Here is a 21,937-nt window from a genome sequence, read left to right as displayed (position 1 = left end):
ACAAGAGTCTTGTAGGTAACTTGTCTTGTGCAAGAATTACACTTCTTTAGGATTCTTGCAGTAAATCTGAGTCTGGCATATCTGCCTTCTCCACTGTTAAATTTGTATTATTATTCCAGCTTAGATTACTCTGTTCAGAAACTTCTAGACAGATGAAGATAGTGACTGCTTACGCTGACTGATCACCAATTTTGTAGGGAAATGATACTCTATATTTTTATCTATTTACTTGCATTACGTTTGTTTATTGTTAAAAGTTTGTTGCCAGTCTTTGCACCAGGTGCTGATTGACTGCAAGTGTCAGCTTTTCATAATGGGTTCGTAACATTGTGTGTGAACAATCAAATAGAGCTGCAGGCATTGCAAAGGATTTTCATAGAGTTTGAATTATCAACTCATAATATTATTATGTAATCAATTGTTTGTTTGTTTGAAAGTACATACACTATGTGATCAAGAGTATGTGGACACCTGGCTGAAAATGACTTAAAAGTTCTCAGCACCCTCCATTGGTAATGCTGGAATTCAAAAGGGTGTTGGCCCACTCTTAGCCTTGATGACAGCTTCCACTCTCACAGGCATACATTCAATAAGGTGCGGGAAGGTTTCTTGGGGAATGGCAGCCCATTCTTCACGGAATGCTGCACTGAGAAGAGGTATCGATGTTGATCAGTGACGCCTGGCACAAGTCGGCGTTCCAAAACATCCCAAAGGTATTCTGTTGGATTCAGGCCAGGACTCTGTGCAGACCAGTTCATTACAGGGATGTTATTGTCGTGTAATCACTTCACCACAGGCAGTACATTATGAACAGGTGCTCAGTCGTGTTGAAAGGTGTAATCGCCATCCCCAAATTGCTCTTCAACACTGGGAAGCCAGAAGGTGCATGTGATGTGATAGTGCCACAAAAAACAACAAGCGTGCCCCCTCCATGAAAAACACGACCACACCATAACACCATTGCCTCCAAATTTCATTGTTGACACTATACACACTGGCAGATGACATTCCCTGGGCAATCGCCATACCCACACACTGCCATCAGATCACCACATTGTGTACCTTGATTTGTAACTCCACACAACATGTTTCCACTGTTCACTCATCCAATGTTTACGCTCCTTACACCAAGTGAGGTCTCTGTCAGTCAACAGATGAGGTCGGCCTGTATGCTTTTGTGCTGTACATGTCTCTTCACGTTTCCACTTCACTGTCACATCGAAACCAGTGGACCTAGGGATGTTTAGGAGTGTGAAATCTCTCATACAGACGTATGATGCAAGTGACACACAGTCACCTGACCACGTTCAAAGTCAGAGTGTTCCACGGAGTGCCCCGTTCTGCTGTCTCACAATGCCTAATGACTACTGAGGTCGCTGATATGGAATATCTGGCAGTAGGTAGGAGCATAGTGCACCTAATACGAAAAACATATTTTTTGGGGGTGTCCAGATACTTTTGATCACATAGTATATTGGTATTCCTGGTACACTCTGAAACCATCACAGTACTGTAACACACTGATAGAGAAGCCAAAACAAAATGGCACAATCCACTGATGAAAATGCTTTGCTATTTTCGCACATACTGTCAATCTCATTTTTTTGATGTCTGTATTCCATTTTGACTGCTTCACTCGCTGCATTTTTAGTGTCCTTGTACATGAGTACAATATATGTCCCACAATGCCACAAGACATTGACACTAGTGAGATAGATGTATAGGTCTGATCATTGGTATTACAACACTTCTTGTACACTGAAACAGCATTTGGCTTCCGTCAGTTTACATGAAATGCCTCGATGTTCCTGTAACCTATGGTAAACTGTTAGGAGGAGGATCAGATGCTGCACATGATCAGCTCATGTTACCTTTCTTGTATTGAACAATTTGTACTAATTTTCAATTACATGCTCAATTATTTCCACATGTCGCTCACACATACATACGATGGTTGATCGTAGAAACTGCATTGTGATCTGTATTGAAGTGGTTTGGAAAGACATAATTTACCATGCTCATCTTCATTTTATCTTCTGTTTCAATACTATTGTTGTTACAAGCATTTAGGTAACATTGTTCTGTTGACTGATTTTATGAAGACTCAAAACATTTTGAGGTTTTGTTTGAAAACAAATCCAGTAAGATCTTATATCAACTTCACTGAACACTTCTTACATAGCTGGTCTTAAAATTAATTCTGCTTTGATTGTATGACTATTTGTATTATGTCTCTGAGCAACACAATCATTAACCATACTTTAATTTCTGTTAAGCTAAGGTCCAGCATTAGTTGACTTATATGTAGCCAAAAGAATCTCCACCTTCTAGTGACATCATAATTTTTGTTATTTTCTAAGGGGTTATTTCTAAACTAATGTCTGTTTGTGATATAAAAATTGTGTCATTGAATTCATTTAATATGTGTATAGATGATTCAGCCATTGTCTAGGGACTCATTCACTCTTTGCAAACTCTTTTGCCCTGGAGAGAATATTGGCAACTAATATATTTTCTTTTTGTAGCAGTTCCTTTCCTTCTATTTGGCTCACTGACAGTAACAGAAGAGTATAAGAAGGAGTTCTGCAAGTCCCAGTTACCAAGACTCCAATATTCATTAAATACTTCTGTCTTGTTTGTTGACTGATGTTTTGATTGCACTTGAATCAGCAGTTGTGATTTTACACTCTTACCTTTCTTTCTTTGTGCAACTTTCCTTTGTAATCCACGTATTCTTTGCCTTCATTGCATTTTGTAGATGATACTAGTCTTTTCCATAAATGAGTCCTTCGTGGTTTTCTCTCTCTCTCTCTCTCTCTCTCTCTCTCTCTCTCTCTCTCTCTCTCTCTCTCCCCACATGCTTTACTCTCTTAGAAGCTTTGTGCCCTCCACTGTTTACCTCACTTTCATCAGACCCCTCATTTGCGTCTGAAATGAAAAAAAGCATAGAGCCGTATGTTAACCTGGTTAGTTTTACTTTTTCAGGTACTGAAATTTGTTTTGGTTTCTCATTATTTGTTAATTGATGGTAAATACACAGCTTGTAAAACTTTTCTGGGCAGCAAGATGAAAATGTGGACAAGAAAATGCACCAACATGGCTGTGGGGTGATGAAAGATGAGGGGAGATAGTACTGTGTAATACTGTTAACTTCACATTAATAATTCACTATGGTAGGAATTAACTATGCACGGCAGTAACAGTGCTTCAGAAAGGAAAATATTATACAGCTATTCACTGTCAAAGTAATGTAATTCTGAGTAGTGTTAAAGAATGTGGAATTAATGAATAAATCTTTCGTAGCACTTATAATCAGTTGCGTACTACGTTCGGCAGCATCTGCAAGCAGAAAACGGCACAAAGCACTCTGACTTCCACCGAGAAATAGCGATCAGGAGAAAGGAGCTACTCTGCCAGGAAAATTTTTACAAACTTTAAGTTAGTTTACTGCTCATATTGCACCAATTGTAGAAAATTACCTTCATCACTAGAGTTCTCCCTGGAGTCAGTATCTACACTATCTACCTCTGGTTCATACGAAATATCATCATCATCTGTATGGTCCGAATAATATCAACAGCTTTTCACTTTAAATATAAAATATAGGTATTTTTGAAGTGTTTAATTTAAACACGAGGCAATAATATTAATGGTGTACTTAATTAAACACCTTCTGAGCTGTCAGAAAAGTCCCCTTCTGGAGATGTCATAGTTACTGTTATCTCTCGTATTTTATGTCCAATTTACAATAAAAATAATATTAATATTCATATTTATTGATGAAAGACAGTAAATGAAGTTTGTTATATGCAATGAAACAACTAACTTCACTTCATAACAGTAACACTGCATTCACATTCACGCACCACCATTATTGTCATATACCCCTTGGCAACCAAACAATACACTCGTTTCTGCAAGTAGTTAAATTTTCTGCCACCAGATTGCAGCCCCAGACAGAGATACACTTGTACCTCTTGGTCACCATAATTTTACATATATTAGGAACTCATTTCTGCACATAACTCATTTTCATAAGAAGGTGCTGTAACTCCTTAATACTCTTCTGTCACAGTAACAACACCATTCGTGCCCCCCCCCCCCCCTCCCCCCGGAGCATCTGAACCACTGTGTCCTTTTTCCTGGTAGTCTATCTTCCGCAACAGAGGCCCAGGTTGGGAGTCAGAGCCATAATTTGTATACATAGTGTCTGCTCTGAACTCCATCTTTCCCCACTGTCGCCTCTTATCAGGGATAAAGAATCCACCATAAGCTGAACTAAAGTCACTAATTTTCCACGAATGTGGTTTATTTGCGAAAGAGAGAGAGAAGAAAAATAGTATGATCATCTTTCCAACAAACCAAACGCAATTAACATTCAGACACTTTGTTGTGTTTCCACAAACTAATATTTACAAAGTTTTGCTGCTGCACATGGAGACCAAATTCCCTAAAAGTTGACATTTAATGTGTGTATAGTGATATAGATCCTTGGGAAAATAGAATACAGTCCATGTTCTGTCAAAATTCATGAACCAGGTTACAACATCCAACCACAGAGACTGGGCCAGTGGCAGAGCTTCAGAGGCCAGGCAATGTTCAGTGAGGAGGCACTGATCAGCAGCAGGCATTTTTTTCATCAACAGCAGGCAATGTCGTCGTCAGGGAGCGGATGTCCATCTGTAGCTCAGACTCAACACGAACTGGCTGTGCGCGGGCCTAAATACTGTTATGCAACAGGATATTGCAGCAACTACTTTAGGTCATGTGGGTCACGGATGCAAATAGATCTCTCATAGATCGTGACCCATGGTGGCACTGATAGGGCTACCTAGTATAACTGCTGCAAAACTCTTTTGGGGCAGAGCGGTTCTGTGGCATGTAGGCAACCAAAGATGTTGTTGTGCCCAATGGGTTGCTGGCCATGTGAGCAGAATGCCACGGCATGTCACTCGCCTGCCTTCCCCAGTGGCCAGTGCCTCATCCTTGATTTGGCTAGATCGCCTTGGGCCGATGGAGGGTCTCTGAAATGAATAAAATGGGTCACTGCACCCCATGAATAACATGGGACAAAACTGCCCATACCCCATAATCAGATGTATCTGCAGCAAGAATTAGTGGGAGGGAGGGAGGGATTGTATGCAGTGAGGCAAGAGGGACAGAGAAGAGCGTGCTTCATTCCCTAAAAGCTGTTGCACATGTGGCAGTCCATTCCCACTTGACGTTTTCCTGGAGGAGGTGTTGGAGAGATTCCACTGTGGCTGCTGCTTGAGGAATGAATTTTTGGTGATAATTTAACTGCCCCAGCATAGATTTGAGCTAGCGAACATCACTGGCTTGGGGTAACACTTAGGTCGCCTTCACATTTGTGGCATGGGACAAATGCCTACTGTGCTGACAACCCATTCCCTGTAAAACTGTCTAGGGAGTTTCTGGTGACATGCACTTGAGAATCAAAATAAGCACACAAATTGGACTTAACCTGGTCATAAGGAAGGGTGTGGGGTTCAGCCTCCAGGTTCATGTTGTACCAGTTCATAGATCTCAGGTCCAGCATAAGCTAACAAGAATGCGGATTGGTGCTCATAACTGGAGATACTATGGACTAAGAAGTGTTACTCCATCCATGCAATGTAGTTGGCCCACAGTTTGAGTTTGATGAACGGTCGAAACATTGGAGCTGAAGTGCAGAAGTTCTTCATCATGGTGTCTATGTGAGAGAGACAATGGGAGACTTCCAGTGCTGCTGCAGACCACACAACAACCCTGCCATCATGGCTTCAAAAATCTGCTGCATGTGTTGCAGAGTGAGCAGAACCTGTGAAGTCATATCCAAGGTTTCAGCTATTGAACACAGGAAATATTTTCGCAAGGAAGGCACTCACAAGTTCCTACCCAGCACTGTTGGAACAAATGTAAGTGTTAAATAAACCTCGTCACCACTGAAGGCTGAACTAAAGTCACTAATTTTCCTCAAATGTAGTTTATTGGGGGGAGGGGGAGGGGGGAGAGAGGGGGGGAGAAGAGAAGAGAACAGGAGGAGGATAGAAATAGTATGCTCATTTATTCTGACAAACCAAAAACAATTGACATTCAGAAATGACTTGACAGCCTGAAGGCCTTTGTCCAACAACTCAGTCTTGAACTTGGTTAAGTTCCCACAAACTATTGGAAAAAACAGAATACAGTCTACATTCTACCAAAATTCATGAACCAGGTTACTACATCCAACCAGAGAGACTCTGGGCCAGTGACAGAGCTGCAGAGGCGAGAAAGTGTCTGTCGAGGAGGCAGCTGGTCGGCTGCAGGCAGCAGTGTCGTAGTGGAACAGATGTCCGTCTGTAGCTCTGGCTCGATATGTACTGCCTGTGCACTGCTCTGCGCAGGCCTAAACAGTGTCACAAAGCAGGATATAGCAGGAAGTAATTCAGGTCATGTGGGTCGCAGGTCACAGGTGCACTGTGCTTAAAATATTCTTTAAATACTTCTCATGATGTCTTTGCTATTTAAAACTAGAACATATTGTTAAATGAAAAAATTATCATGTACTCAATAAACAATTCACTACTGTCAGACGGTAATATTCATCTCTGTATAAAGTGTCTTCAGTGTCCACTCAGCATTAACCGTACATTAATAAGTAAATATTTTGCAGATATTAATAGAAGTTAATAAAACTGAGTCAGAACAAAAACCAACTTCTGAATTCATGAAACAACAAGTAATTTCCCATGAGTAATTCATTTGGTGACACACATACAATCTATGCATAAAATAACATGGTAGCTTTTTACAGCCGACTGCAGACTCTACTCCTCATTGGCAATCTTCGGCAAACAATTCCACGTCATTGGTGACCAGATAGAGTACCTTAAAAATGTTCTCCTCAGTGCTGCTGGACTTCGCGTACCCCAAACATTTTCCCTCCCGTGACACACTCGAATCCTGTGGTGGACTGAGGGACATCAAGACACAGTACACATTGAAGTCATTCTCTTAATGTCTTTGAACATTCCCCCCCCCCCCTCCCTCCCCCTCCTCCTGGTAGAGAACTAAATCTGTTATAAATGGAAGCATGCAAAGAGCCAGTGAATTATCAGAGATAGCAAAAAGCCTTTAAGATCTCTTCTGTTAACTCTCTTAACCATTTTATCTCCTGTTCTATTATGTGGTATACGTTTCATTGTATCGCTAGCAAAAGGACCAACTTACTGTACTTCGTCTGACCGTTGCGAACATTATCATTGTGAATCCTGTCAATATATTGATCAGTTTGGCCCAAACATTGCAGCTCTGCCCATTATACTATCCCAGCCTCCTGCATCTTTCATGCCTCATAGTCACAAATGGTACAATACCATCTGGAGCATACCCTTGTGACAATGTAACAGTCATTGGCTCAACTCTATCTGAAAAGTGTAAAAAAAATTAAGTGTACAAAATTTCAGTGTGTTCAGAGAAAGTAAAAAGAAGCACTTTTTGTCACATCGAAAAAGTGTTTCTTTAGTCACTTCTAAACACTAAATTTTGTATATGTATTTTTCTGATACCCTATATATTACCCACAAAACAGTTCTTTTAGCTCATTGATTAGGAGAATAAAGGGTCTGATGACCATGGTGTTGAGTCTGGAAAACCCATTCATCAGATTTTATCATAACCGTTATTCATAGTGAATTAATAATTGACTTGTCAATTCAGTCAGTAAAAAATCTATGTTCATGTCATGATAGAGAATCTACTGCAGTTCATCAAAGATTTTGTTCAATTCTTTAATTAAACTAATATTTCTATTCTCCCATTAGAGAAATTTTGTGTCTGGACCTTTTATTTTATCGCTATAGATTTGTGTTTTCTTCTTCGTAATCTTTCTCTCAATACTCAAAATTTCATACAAATATTTGTGTTTCAGATGAAGATGTGGCCAAAGACAAAACTCCTCAGGCACCAGAAAAGAAGGTAGTAAATTTTGGAGTAATTTCTTTGTTTTGCACATAATAACTAATACCATGTAAGATAAAAACAAATGGGAAACACCTCTCACTTGTTAAACACTTTCATCACATATTCTTTAGAGTGAACGTGTTCAGCCTAGTACCAGTCATTTTTTACTTAGCGGACTAAAACCCAATGAAAATATTGTATAATATTCTCAGTTTTGCTCCCAGATAATAAAATCAATTTGACATAATATTTCAAAAAGGAAAGTTGCCACTCACCGTACAGTGGAGATAGGCACAACAAAAAGATTGTCACAAATAAAACTTTTGGCCCATAAGGCCTTCATCAACATCAAAAATCACACACACACACACACACACACACACACACCTCATACACTCATGCTTGCAGTCTCAGGCAACTGTAGCCACACTGTCAGTATTCTTGACGAAGGCCTTAAGAGCCGAAAGCTTTATTTGTAACAATCTTTTTGTTGTGCCTATCTGTTACTCAGCTTCTCCGCTATATGGCCAGTGACGACTTTACTTTTTGGAATACTGTGACATAATAATTCAGTGGACCACCTGACTTCCTTCTAAACATAAAATCTAAAGCTCTCTCTTGATCAAGCATTGCTTTGTCACCATAATGTTCAAGCCTATTGTAACCCAGTGTGGTGGCTATGTTCCACACACTGTCCAAGACTGTTAGAATGATCTGGCCCAAGTAAGCTTTCCCACCTTGATGTGGTACTGCATATACACCAGATCGTATTCAGCAGAACCAACACAACTTTGGTATTAAATTGTTCGAATGTGCAGTTGCTGTTGCCTCATTTTGATGAGTTTTATAAACTGTATCACCAGTTGAATTTCCAAGTCATTGTTTGTCAAAGATGTGGCTCAAATGAAACATCTCTGACTCTGTCAGTCTCTCAGGTTATAAGCTTCTGAGGGTTAATTGTATAACTCATCTGGGGGTAATGTAGATTATTATGTTCACACTGATTTGAAATAGTAGATATAAAATACAGTGGAAGCTAATGGTGAAGGATAAGCAGGGTTCTTGTTGCCGCCTCCGCCCCCCCCCCCCCCCCCCCAAAAAATAAAAAAAAAAAAACCAATCAACCTATGAGCCGAAACTTCCTGGCAGATTAAAACTGTGTGCCCGACCGAGACTCGAACTCGGGACCTTTGCCTTTCGCGGGCAAGTGCTCCACCAACTGAGCTACCGAAGCACGACTCACGTCCGGTACTCACAGCTTTCCTTCTGCCAGTATCCGTCTCCTACCTTCCAAACTTTACAGAAGCTCTTCTGCGAACCTTGCAGAACTAGCACTCCTGAAAGAAAGGATACTGCGGAGACATGGCTTAGCCACAGCCTGGGGGATGTTTCCAGAATGAGATTTTCACTCTGCAGCGGAGTGTGCGCTGATATGAAACTTCCTGGCAGATTAAAACTGTGTGCCCGACCGAGACTCGAACTCGGGACCTTTGCCTTTCGCGGGCAAGTGCTCCACCAACTGAGCTACCGAAGCACGACTCGCGTCCGGTACTCACAGCTTTCCTTCTGCCAGTATCCGTCTCCTACCTTCCAAACTTTACAGAAGCTCTTCTGCGAACCTTGCAGAACTAGCACTCCTGAAAGAAAGGATACTGCGGAGACATGGCTTAGCCACAGCCTGGGGGATGTTTCCAGAATGAGATTTTCACTCTGCAGCGGAGTGTGCGCTGATATGAAACTTCCTGGCAGATTAAAACTGTGTGCCCGACCGAGACTCGAACTCGGGACCTTTGCCTTTCGCGGGCCAGGAAGTTTCATATCAGCGCACACTCCGCTGCAGAGTGAAAATCTCATTCTGGAAACATCCCCCAGGCTGTGGCTAAGCCATGTCTCCGCAGTATCCTTTCTTTCAGGAGTGCTAGTTCTGCAAGGTTCGCAGAAGAGCTTCTGTAAAGTTTGGAAGGTAGGAGACGGATACTGGCAGAAGGAAAGCTGTGAGTACCGGACGTGAGTCGTGCTTCGGTAGCTCAGTTGGTGGAGCACTTGCCCGCGAAAGGCAAAGGTCCCGAGTTCGAGTCTCGGTCGGGCACACAGTTTTAATCTGCCAGGAAGTTTCATATCAGCGCACACTCCGCTGCAGAGTGAAAATCTCATTCTGGAAACATCCCCCAGGCTGTGGCTAAGCCATGTCTCCGCAGTATCCTTTCTTTCAGGAGTGCTAGTTCTGCAAGGTTCGCAGAAGAGCTTCTGTAAAGTTTGGAAGGTAGGAGACGGATACTGGCAGAAGGAAAGCTGTGAGTACCGGACGCGAGTCGTGCTTCGGTAGCTCAGTTGGTGGAGCACTTGCCCGCGAAAGGCAAAGGTCCCGAGTTCGAGTCTCGGTCGGGCACACAGTTTTAATCTGCCAGGAAGTTTCATATCAGCGCACACTCCGCTGCAGAGTGAAAATCTCATTCTGGAAACATCCCCCAGGCTGTGGCTAAGCCATGTCTCCGCAGTATCCTTTCTTTCAGGAGTGCTAGTTCTGCAAGGTTCGCAGAAGAGCTTCTGTAAAGTTTGGAAGGTAGGAGACGGATACTGGCAGAAGGAAAGCTGTGAGTACCGGACGCGAGTCGTGCTTCGGTAGCTCAGTTGGTGGAGCACTTGCCCGCGAAAGGCAAAGGTCCCGAGTTCGAGTCTCGGTCGGGCACACAGTTTTAATCTGCCAGGAAGTTTCATATCAGCGCACACTCCGCTGCAGAGTGAAAATCTCATTCTGGAAACATCCCCCAGGCTGTGGCTAAGCCATGTCTCCGCAGTATCCTTTCTTTCAGGAGTGCTAGTTCTGCAAGGTTCGCAGAAGAGCTTCTGTAAAGTTTGGAAGGTAGGAGACGGATACTGGCAGAAGGAAAGCTGTGAGTACCGGACGTGAGTCGTGCTTCGGTAGCTCAGTTGGTGGAGCACTTGCCCGCGAAAGGCAAAGGTCCCGAGTTCGAGTCTCGGTCGGGCACACAGTTTTAATCTGCCAGGAAGTTTCATATCAGCGCACACTCTGCTGCAGAGTGAAAATCTCATTCTGGGAACCTATGAGCCACCCGAAATCAGTATGAGATCTTCCATTCAGTCAGCATTATTTTCACTCCTGTCGCAGTATGAGCATGTAATGAGTATGAGAGACGCAGATAAAGCCCTGCAGCTAAAATTGCGCTTTGCAGACAATTTAAGGAGACTGTTTCAATATATGATATAATACCTATGGATTCAACCTATCACACACCATCTTGTGGTGCCCTCATAGATATAATTGCAGTGAAGAAGACAAATGAATTTTCTTCCCATTGTGTAGTATCCTTGATGTGCTCACTCCAGACTGCCAGAGAAAAGGGTCACCTAATGATGTACAGAAATTTATAACCGGTCAATCATGGTACCATGCAATCATGATAGCAAGACATAAGCAAGGACCAAACATTATACAGTATAATTTGGCCATTCAATCATACACTTACTGCACACAGTCCTCTACTTTCAGTCAAAGTAAATGGAGCTCCTGCTCCACAGGTGACTGCAATACTATGCCAGATCATTAATGTATGACTCTACACATAGAAGATTCATGTAAAATCCAACAGCTGATCTTCCTGAAGTATTTGGGGAAGCTCCAGAACACAACACAATAAAAAACAAGATTGGGACTGCCCATCCTGTTGTATACAGTGAAGTGTATCTTGCAGAACTGTTCTAAAAAAACCTGTGGAACTTTGGCATAAGTTAGTTAATTAGCTACAATATTCCATCAATCATTTGATCTTTTTATTGAAATGGTGTGGAACGAGTCAGTTTACAGGATGTATACTTTAGTATTTCTAGCATTAATGAAAATACTATTTTTCAATCCTACTTGTGTAACCACACTTAAAAATGAGGGTTTTTTAAAATAAAAATTTTCCCTGGAGTTAGAGTAGTTGTGCAGAAAAAACTATTTTAGGTTAGATTTAAAACTGCTTTGTTACCAGTTAGAAATTCTGTGTTATTGAGCAAGTGATTATTATTTGTTTGTTTATTTATTGTGTGTGTGTGTGTGTGTGTGTGTGTGTGTGTGTGTGTTTTGAATTTTTAATTTTTTTATGATAGGTTTCATCAGCACAGTAATATGCGTCTACCAGTTCCAGTTTTCATCTATATGTACACTGACTACTGTTCATGTGCTGCATCAGTCATTAGCTGTGATTCTTACTGGTTGTACAGAACTGAATATAGTGGGTTTTCTAAAGATGTGATAGTTTTCAGAGGACCACTTAGTAATTCTTCGAAAAAGTCTTTAACCATTTCGTGTATTTCTTTCTCTCAGTGAGATTTATTATAACACTAGTATTGTTTGCAAAATGTACCCATTCTGCATGATGAAAATTAGATGGAAGACCATTCACTTATATAAGGAACAGGGTTGGACCCAAAATTGAACTGTGTGGGACTGGCTCTGTGATTTCTATCCTGTCACTAAAATTCTCTTTCCCTCCAGTATTGTTTGAATTACCCAGCACAAATGTTTACATTTGGATTGTTAATTATTACCCCAACCAATTGAATATTATTAAACACTTGTAATATTTAATAGTGAATGTGTTAATAGCATCAGCCAAGCAACCCTTCTGGAATCCAAACACTGAGATGCTGAGTAAATTGTTTCTACTTAAATGTGAAACTACTGTTTAATACATTACATTTTCAAAATTTTGGATTAAGATGTTGTTGAGTAAATTGGATAACAATTATTTAAGTCTTTCTAGTAGGAAGTTTAAAAATTACATATTTTAATCTGTCAAAAAATTCCCTGTGCCAGTGATGCATTATATGTACCACATAGGGCATTACTTTTTAAGTTAGAATAACTCTTCAGAATTTTGCTTGAAATTCTGTCAACACCATATGAGCTGTCATGTTTTAGATTTTTGTAATTCTTTTAAGTTTTGTGAAGGATATTGGTGCTACTTCTAGTTGGTTAACATTAGGTGGAGTAACATTTTAATATATTCTGTTCTTCTGCAACTGAACTGTTTAATCCTGTTTTTGCTGCTACATAATGATTGTTAAAAATACTTGTAAATTGGAATTATCAATCACAAAATTGTCATTCCATTTAATTGTGGTAGTATCTTGTTTACTGACTGATGTCTTATCTCCTGTTTCACAGTATTCCATATAATTTTTATCTTATTGTGTGCATTATTAATTTCCATCATGATGTGCACATTCCTGGACATTTTAATGACTTCACTTAAAGCATTACTGTATTTTTTGCAGTATGCAGGTAATGTTGGATCTTGACTAATTATGGTCTTAAACTTCCCCTTTCCTCTTACATAAATTTTTAATTCCCTTAGTTATCCATTGCTTGCTTGTTTTTTTAATGGACTTTCTGGATAACTTTCCAGAAAAGCAACTTTCAAATGTCAACACAAAATTATTATGGAATAAACAGTATTTGACATCAGCATCTCTTTCTGTATATACTTTGTCCTTTAGCACCTTTTGTAAGATACTCTTATAACATTCTCTCATGTAATCATTAATAAACCTCACTGAACACGTGTTGGAGCTGCTACATTTGTTTGTTTCCATAAATTGTGTATCATGATAAGGTAGTTCATTAACAGTTGGGTAAATGTCAGTTGTTTCAACGTATAAACATTTTGTCAATCAAAATCTTGCTACACATAATTTGGAAAATTCGTTACTGAATTTGGATTGAAACTGTTAAAAACAAGCACCTGCAAATAAATTGAATGAGTTTTTGTCAACAGCAATCAGCTCTCAAGTTGTGATAAATTACCTGCCATAATATTTCACCTTCGTAGTATAACTCTTTTTCCTTGGAACATACCCAGAATGGGAAGCAATCATGAGAATCTCTTCTGCAGCAGATAGTAATGATGTTGTGGACATGACCTAATTAAAAACAGTGCCAAAAATTATATTCTAGTTCTTACACAGACATCTTTTATCTCTCTTATGAACGGTACATATCCTACTGAGTGGAAACAAAGCTATAACCAAGAATGATAACACAGGATCACCAGGTGACCATAGGCCTAGTAGCAGATTACCCACAGGATCTGAAACATTGAACAGCTGAAAGGCAGACATCCACGACAAATATGTAAGGCTTCTGAAAACACAATAACAGGAAATGCATTAATCAAAGTGACTAACAACATCAAACATGCCGTGGCCAAGTGTGAAAAGACCATTGTGGCTCTAATTGATACCAACATGGCTTTTGATATTGTTGTTTTCAGTATATTAGTTACGAAAATGAAACGGGTGTATTTATTATCATAGCTATGTCGTTTGTCATTCAAGACTGGATAGACTGCTTCAGTGTTAAAAAGTTCAAGATTACTCGAGCATTTTAATACAAGAATAAATTGGCATAATTATGCATAATACTACAAAAACAAATTTGCATAAGTATAGCATAACACTTGCGATATACAGAGTGAGAACTTTTTATCAAGTTCATGTTCACTTCGTTTCATGTAGTGCATTGTTAAGGCAGACCAATTTGTTGTTTCACTGTCAAAAGAACTCGTTTAAACATTACTGTGGTTTTTGGTGCAGATTTTATGACATCTTTCCTCAAAATTTCTCCAATTCTAAGGACTGCATTTCAGTATTTAGACAGTTGAACATTTTAATATCTCCTGTGTCATGGAGAGTCAACAGCTTTAGGTGCCTGTGATTTCCTTATTGGGCATGTTGTTATTGTGGATGTTACTCCTGTTGGTGAATGTTCATGATTTTCATTCACATACATGAGATAGGTGAAGACATGTTGACTGAAAATTGTCATAACTCTGAGAAATGTGAAGATAGGCTTGCTGTGGCCCAGTTTTCTGCTTGATGCTATGACTCTTATTGCTTTTTTTTTGTAGTAGCATTATTTTTTTGGAGCCTGTAAAGTGACTCCATAGTAACAGGCAATAGCTGATATGGCTATGGAACAGTGAATAATTTACCATCAGCAGATATGGCTCAGATATCACGTGCTTCAGTTTCCTCGTGAGGTATACGACTCACGGCAGTTTGTCACATATGTGAACAGTGTGTTCTTGCCAAGTGAATTTACTGTCAACCATGAATTCTAAAGTTTCGTAGTTCCTGCACTGCTCAGGTAGCCTGTTTCACTTAAGAAACATTCCAATTTTTACATTTTTTCTTCATTTATTTTCATTTTGCTTATAACAAACCTTTTCTTTGTAGAATCAAACAAAGTGTCTGCTACTCCTTGTGCCTTGCTGGCATCAGTGCCTTTTGAGTACAGAGTTCTGTCATCTGTGAATTGCAAGTGTTGTCCATGAGAGCTTAAATCATTTACAAAAACAAGGAACAGGAGGGTGCCCATTACCAATGCCTGTGGCATGCCAAATTCCAACTTCAGTTCACATGACTAGTGCTGCATGGACTGATAGAGTCTGCCTTCTGTTTTCCAAATAAGATTTGAGGATTGCTAAAACAGTGCCTCCAACTCCATGTTTACTGAGCTCATTTAAGAGTACATTGTTGTTTCACCTAGCATTTTTTTCTTTGGCACAGGGTATCCAATGAACCACCTTCAAGCTGTTTTTCTACCACTCCACTCTCAAACGGCACGCAGGAAAAACAAGCAGTTAAATTTTTCTGTGCTAGCCCTGATTTCTCTTATTTTATCATGATGATCATTTCTCTCTATACAGGTGGGTGCCAACAGAATGTTTTCACAATCTGAGGAGAAAACTGGTGATTGAAATTTCATGAGAAGATCCCGTCGCAACAAAAAGTGCCTTTGTTTTAGTGACTGCCACTCCAGTTTACGTATCATGCCTGTGACACTATCACCCCTATTTTGCAATAATACAAAATGAGCTGCCCTTCTTTGCACTTTTTCGATGTCATCCATCAGTCCCACCTGTCGCACCTTTTAAGTGTTGTGCCAATGAATCGCAGTCTTTGGTTTGCTCTACCCACAATATTATCTATGTGATTGTTCCAATTTAGGTTATTTGTAATTGTAATCCATAAGTATTTAGTTGAATTTACAGCCTTCAGATTTGTGTGATTTAGCACGTAATCGAAATTTAGCTGATTTCTTTTAGTACTCATTTGAATAACTTCACACTTTTTCTTATTCAGGGTCAACTGCCACTTTTTACACCATACAGATATCTTATCTAAATCATTTTGCAAGTCATTTTGATCATCTGATGACTTTCCAAGATGGTAAATGACAGCATCATCTGCAAAAAATCTAAGACGGGTACTCGGATTGCCTCTTATGTTGTTAATGTAGATCAGGGACAATAGAGGGCCTATAACACTTCCTTGGGGAACGCCAGATATTACATCTGTTTTACTCGATGACTTTCCATCTATTACTACGAACTGTGACCTTTCTGACAGGAAATCATAAATCCAGTTGCACAACTGAGGCGATACTCCGTAGGCACGCAGTTTGGTTAGAAGACATTTGTGAGGAACGGTGTGAAAAGCCTTCTGAAAATTTAAAAATATGGAATCAATTTGACATCCCCATGTCGATAGCACTTATTACTTCATGAGTATAAAGAGCTAGTTGTGTTTCACAAGAACAATATTTTCTGAAACCATGCTGACTCTGTGTCAATAAATAATTTTCTTCGAGGTACTTCATAATGTTCGAATACAGTATATGTTACAAAACCTTACTGCAAATTGACATTGTGATATAGGCCTGTAATTCAGTGGATTACTCCTACTTCCCTTTTTGGGTATTGGCGTGACTTGAGCAATTTTCCAGTCGTTCTGTGAGTGAGTGGTTGTATATAATTGCTAAATATGGAGCTATTTTATCAGTATACTCTGAGAGCAACCTGACTAGTATACAATTGGGACCAGAGGCCGTTCCCTTAGTGATTTAAGCTGCTTCGTTACTCCGAGGATATCTACTTCTATGTTCTCATCTTGGCAGTTGTTCTTGATTCGAATTCAGGAATATTTACTTCGTCTTCTTTGGTGAAGGAGTTTCGGAAAACCGTGTTTAATAACTGCTTTAGTGGCACTGTCATCAGTCACTTCACCGTTGTTATCACGGAGCGAAGGTATTGGTTGCGTCTTGCCACTGGTGTGCTCTGTGTATGACCAGAATATCTTTCGGTTTTCTGCCAGATTTCGAGACAGAATGATTAAGATAAGATCAATTTATACATATTCTTTCTTTGTTTCAGTTTAATGGTATGTTGACATCTTCCAAGGTTGCATAAATAACTTTTATGAAATGGTAGGGTGGCACTTCTCCTGGAAAAATTGGGGAAATCCCAGGGCTCTTCAGACATTTAATAAAATCTCGGGGAATTCTGTGTTTTTAACCTAGCATTGGAATTTCATTTTATTGAGTCTTATAAATCACAAATTTTAAAATCCTGTATTTTCCATATTTAAATTTTAAAATGCTTATTATTTCAACAAGTGTTAATTAAATGAATATTATTCTGTATTAATTGTTGGTGTTTCAAATTTATGTTCAAACTACTGCTTATTGTTTGTGTATCACAGGAAAGAAGCTCTATCGGCACTTTAAGACAATGGAAACTCTAGGTAGAAATGTCAACAATGTAATAAGACAGATTGCTACTTACCGTAAAGAAGACATGTGAAGTGGCAGATAGGTGCAATTAAATGACACTTACATAAAGCTTTTGGCCACAATCTTTATCAGAAAAAGAGAGACACACATCATTCATGCACACACGACTGCCAACTCCAGCATCTCGGGCCACAATGCAGCTATCACGTGGGATGCAAGCAGCAATCTGGAGGGAGTGGAGAAGGGGAAGACATAGTAGTGCACATGTGGGGAGAGAGATGAACGCTGTCTTGTGGAGTGTACAGGATCTAGAATGCCAACAGGTGTAGCAACAGGTGGTTATGGGGCATGAAGGTGGGGAAAAAAGGAGTAGAAAAGGAGAAGAGCAGGGAAAATAAGTGGATGTGTCGGCAGAGGGCAGCAAATAAAGAGGATGGGAGATGAGCATAACACAATTGATATCAGTAGCTGCTGCACTGCCTGAGCCATCTGGATCCTTCCTCCACCACCAGCTTCTCTGAACTGCACAAACGGGAGTTATCCTTACAACCCATTCTCCGCTCTCGTAATTATACTGGTCTCAACCTACAGTAACATACTGCCTCCACACCCTCAACCCAACAGTTTCCACCCCCTCTGCTCTATCATCTCCTCCCCAGTCTAATCACCCACCTTTTTTTATTTGCCACCCTCTGCCAATGGATCTGCCCATCTCTATCTGCTCCTCTCCTTCTTTGCTCATTTTTGTTCCCACCTCCCTGTCCCACAACCTCCTGACACTACACCTGTTGGTATTCTACTCGCTGTACAGTCCACTAGACAGCATTTGTCTCTCTCCCTGTCCGTACACTACTAGTCCTTCCCCTTCTCCGCCCCCTCCAGATTGCTGCTTGCATCTCGCATGATAGTTCCATGCTGGACTGAGATGCTGGAGTCAGCAGTTGTGTGCATGAATGGTCTGTGTGTGTGTGTGTGTGTGTGTGTGTGTGTGTGTGTGTGTGTGTGTGTTTCACTGATGAAGGCTGTGGCTGATAGCTTTATGTATGTGTCTTTTAAGTGTGCCTGTCTGCCACTCAATGTGACGTCTTTACAGAAAGTAGCAATCTGTCTTTTCCTATATCGTTGTCAGCACTTTCATGTAGTCTGTAATTTAATTGACAACTTGTAGATTCTCCACTATACTATTCCTACTTCTATAGCCAAGTTTTCTTTTCCATAATTAAAGTCTCGAGTTTTTTTTGCTGATGGTTAGTAAAGATTTCCAAAACAACTCTTGCATAATCGATATCAAATGAATGGCATATAGTTCTTTGCAGCATATGATATCTGACACAAATGAGAGATCTTGAAAGTATTCAGTATGCTCCTTCCAGTTCTTTATTAGTTTTAGTGATAAATGACTCACACTTGGTTGACATGATAACGAAACTTTGAAAATTAGTTCAGAAGCTAAAACTCACATAGAAATGTCTGCACTGTCTGTAGATAATGGAAGGAAGTGGGCGTAACTGTCACTTGGAAGTTTTTAATAAGTCAACATTAGTCCTGGAAAGACACATATGGTGTGCATATCTTTATGTACTATTATTTGATTACTTTTGAGAATTTAACATTTTGATTGCTTTTGATCCTGGGTTGTGGATGACTTGCTATTCTTTGAACGATGTTTTCCATCTTTGTACATATATACCATTTTATGTTTTTACTCCTAAGGAGTAATGCGCTGGCTCCAAAAACTTTGTGTTGGTGTGTGTTAATGAGTGTTGCCATTCCTAAGATATATTTATTTTATAAATATGGACATTTTACTCATATTCAACATATGATCACTGATAATTGCAAGTGGCTCCAAATTTTACACTCTACTGATTAAAAAGCTAGTTTTGGGACCTCTGTAGCTGTAGCAGTGTTGTTTTATCTGTCTTAATAGTGACTGTCAGTTAATGATAATATTCATTGTTTGAGACAACAAAGTTAAGTATTGTAATATTGTAGTAAACAATACACAATATTTTACAAAGAGAAATTCAGAGCACATCTTCTATTTGAATTTTTCTGAAGTAATAATAATAAAAAACTACTATTGTCTCATGTTTTACTAAAGTGTTAGTTCACTTCATTCTTGTTTAGTGAAACAGTGTAACCCAGTCTCAATCTCTACCCTCTCCCAGAAATCCAATGGGGCTCCCCACTCTTTGGTGGGTTTGTGCTTAGCTACCATAGGTCCCCAGCCTTTGCTGCATGTCTATCCTCTTGTTGTTCTTTTTTCCCTCCCTTGGGGAATATGTCTGGGTTGTTATTGGGAATGTGCCGCATTGTCCATTGCTGACATAAGAACAGCCTCATCACTGTTTTTCGTTCCCTGTTCTTTTCTTTGTTTACTTTTTCCTATCCTTCCTCTGCTTTGGCATTTATGGTTCCTCTTTTTCTTCCTCCCCGTGCACTCCTGAAGGTTGGGCCATGCATCTGATGCGTAGCAAGTGACTGGGTAACACGTAATTCCAGCCCTGGATCGACAGGTAGGGTTCACACATACCCTCTGGTATAGGCCAGGTCCAGGGAGGGGTGATTGCCTGAGTTGTTAACATCCCACATTGCCTGTTGGTTCCTTTGTTGGGTGTTCAGGAGGTATGACCTAAGGTGCAACCAATCACCTAAGGTGAGTGCAGTCTTTTTTGAAGGGGGCCCCCAGTTGGAAGGAGCATGCCATAAGAGAAGCTGGCAACCATGAGGGATTCTCTCACAATGAGCCAATCATCTTCACAATCAGTGTCTACGAAACATAAACAGAATGGGGCTAATGATTCAAAGAACCTTCCAGCTTCACCACAGTTCCTCATGGTTTATGTACTGAAGACAGTCGGGCCTTTGCAACGGTAAATCCGTTTATTATTCAGAAAGGTGTTAATGCAATTGCTGGCCCTGTTAAGTCTTGCTCTCAATTACGGAAAGGCACTTTGCTTTTGGAGACTACTTCTAATTCTCAAGTACAACAACTGCTCGCCTCTTCACTTCTCCATGGCTGTCTTCTTCATGATGAGGCCTATGGAACTCTGAATTCTTCCCTTGGTGTTATTTACACCAAGCTGCTTGATAATCTGCTCGAGGCCGAAATCCTCTCTGATCAGGGTGTCTGGCATCCATCAGATGATGAAGAAGGTAAATGCCTCCTTAGTGCCCACACACACTCTTTTTCTCACCTTTGATAGTGTGGTTCTTCCATCCATTATCAAAGCGGGCTATGAAATTATCACAATCTGGCCGTATATTCAGACTCCAGTGTGCTGCTATCAGTGTCATTGTTTCAACCACACTCAAATGTCTTGTCAACAGCCGGCCAAATGTGTGACCTGTGGTAGGGATGCACACAAGGACAACTGTCCACCTCCTCCTCCCCATTGTATCAACTCCGATGGCGGTAATGCCGCCTCCTCTCAAGATTGTCTCATGTATCTCGATGAATGGGCGTTCCAGGAGATCCGGGTGAAATAAAAAGTTCCTTAGCAAGTTCTTGGCTAGTCGGAAACCCTGCGTTTAACTGTCTGACACTTACAGTACTCCTCTTGCTACATCTCACTCCATAAAGGACATAACCATGCAGACCTGTGACCTCAAATTCAGCTCTGAGTTTGTGAAATCGCCCAGTGCCAAGATAGCATTACTGTCCCCTCCTCCAGCGTTGCAACCAGCCATCAAAGTCTCCCCTCAAGGGGGCAAAGTCACCTGCTACACAACTGGCAGACTGGAAAGGACAGGAGGAGTACTCCCATAAAGACTTCTTACGTCCCTCCAGCCAATCAACACCTGGGTCTTCCTCTTTGAACTGGAAAGGCTTGAAGAAGTCCAACAAAGGCAAACAATGTTCTCCTTTGCCAACTCGAAGATCCTCTTTGACGGTTTACCCACGTGATACCTTCGCCTGGCCTGCGTCTGTGTCGCCAGTGCGCACCAACAACCATTTTTCTGCTTTGGACTCCGCAGACCAACAGCTCAAGAAAGCCGATGCTTCTGTGGATCTCATGGAGCAGGATCCTCTTGCCTCTAAGCTGTGAATCTTCGCAGGCTGGCACTCGGCAGCCCCTGAGGTGACACCCCATGATTTCTTTCCTCATCATGACTTTCCTCTAATGGAACGTTCGTGGTCTTCGATCTGACAAAGAGGATTTACAGCTGCTTTTAGAATCACAGCATCCACATGTACTCTGCCTTTAGGAAACAAAATTGCGTCCTCATGACCACTTTAAGCTTTCGCATTTCTCCCCTGTGCGTTTTGACTTTCCCCCTGAGGCCAGCATTCCATCTCATGGGGGAGTCATGCTGCTCATATGGGATAGTGTTTATAGTCAACCCATCTCCCTGACTACCTGTCTTGAAGCTGTTGCAGTTCACCCTTTTCTTTGTCACCTGACATTT

General features: G+C 40.6%; 1 protein-coding gene across 1 annotated transcript in view; it reads left to right on the top strand.

Annotated features, from left to right (window-relative positions):
- The window catches only part of LOC126272351 (TM2 domain-containing protein almondex), a 142,481-nt gene that overhangs the window by 9,238 nt on the left and 111,306 nt on the right, over positions 1 to 21,937 (top strand). The window contains exon 2 of the mRNA XM_049975159.1: positions 7,913 to 7,959. Within this exon, the coding sequence (XP_049831116.1) occupies positions 7,913 to 7,959 (47 nt within the window). The remainder of the gene's footprint in view (positions 1 to 7,912; positions 7,960 to 21,937) is intronic.

The sequence above is a fragment of the Schistocerca gregaria genome, chromosome 5, assembly GCF_023897955.1.
Source record: "Schistocerca gregaria isolate iqSchGreg1 chromosome 5, iqSchGreg1.2, whole genome shotgun sequence".
NCBI classification, from domain to species: domain Eukaryota; kingdom Metazoa; phylum Arthropoda; class Insecta; order Orthoptera; family Acrididae; genus Schistocerca; species Schistocerca gregaria.
This window is presented reverse-complemented; position numbering and strand designations above follow the sequence as displayed.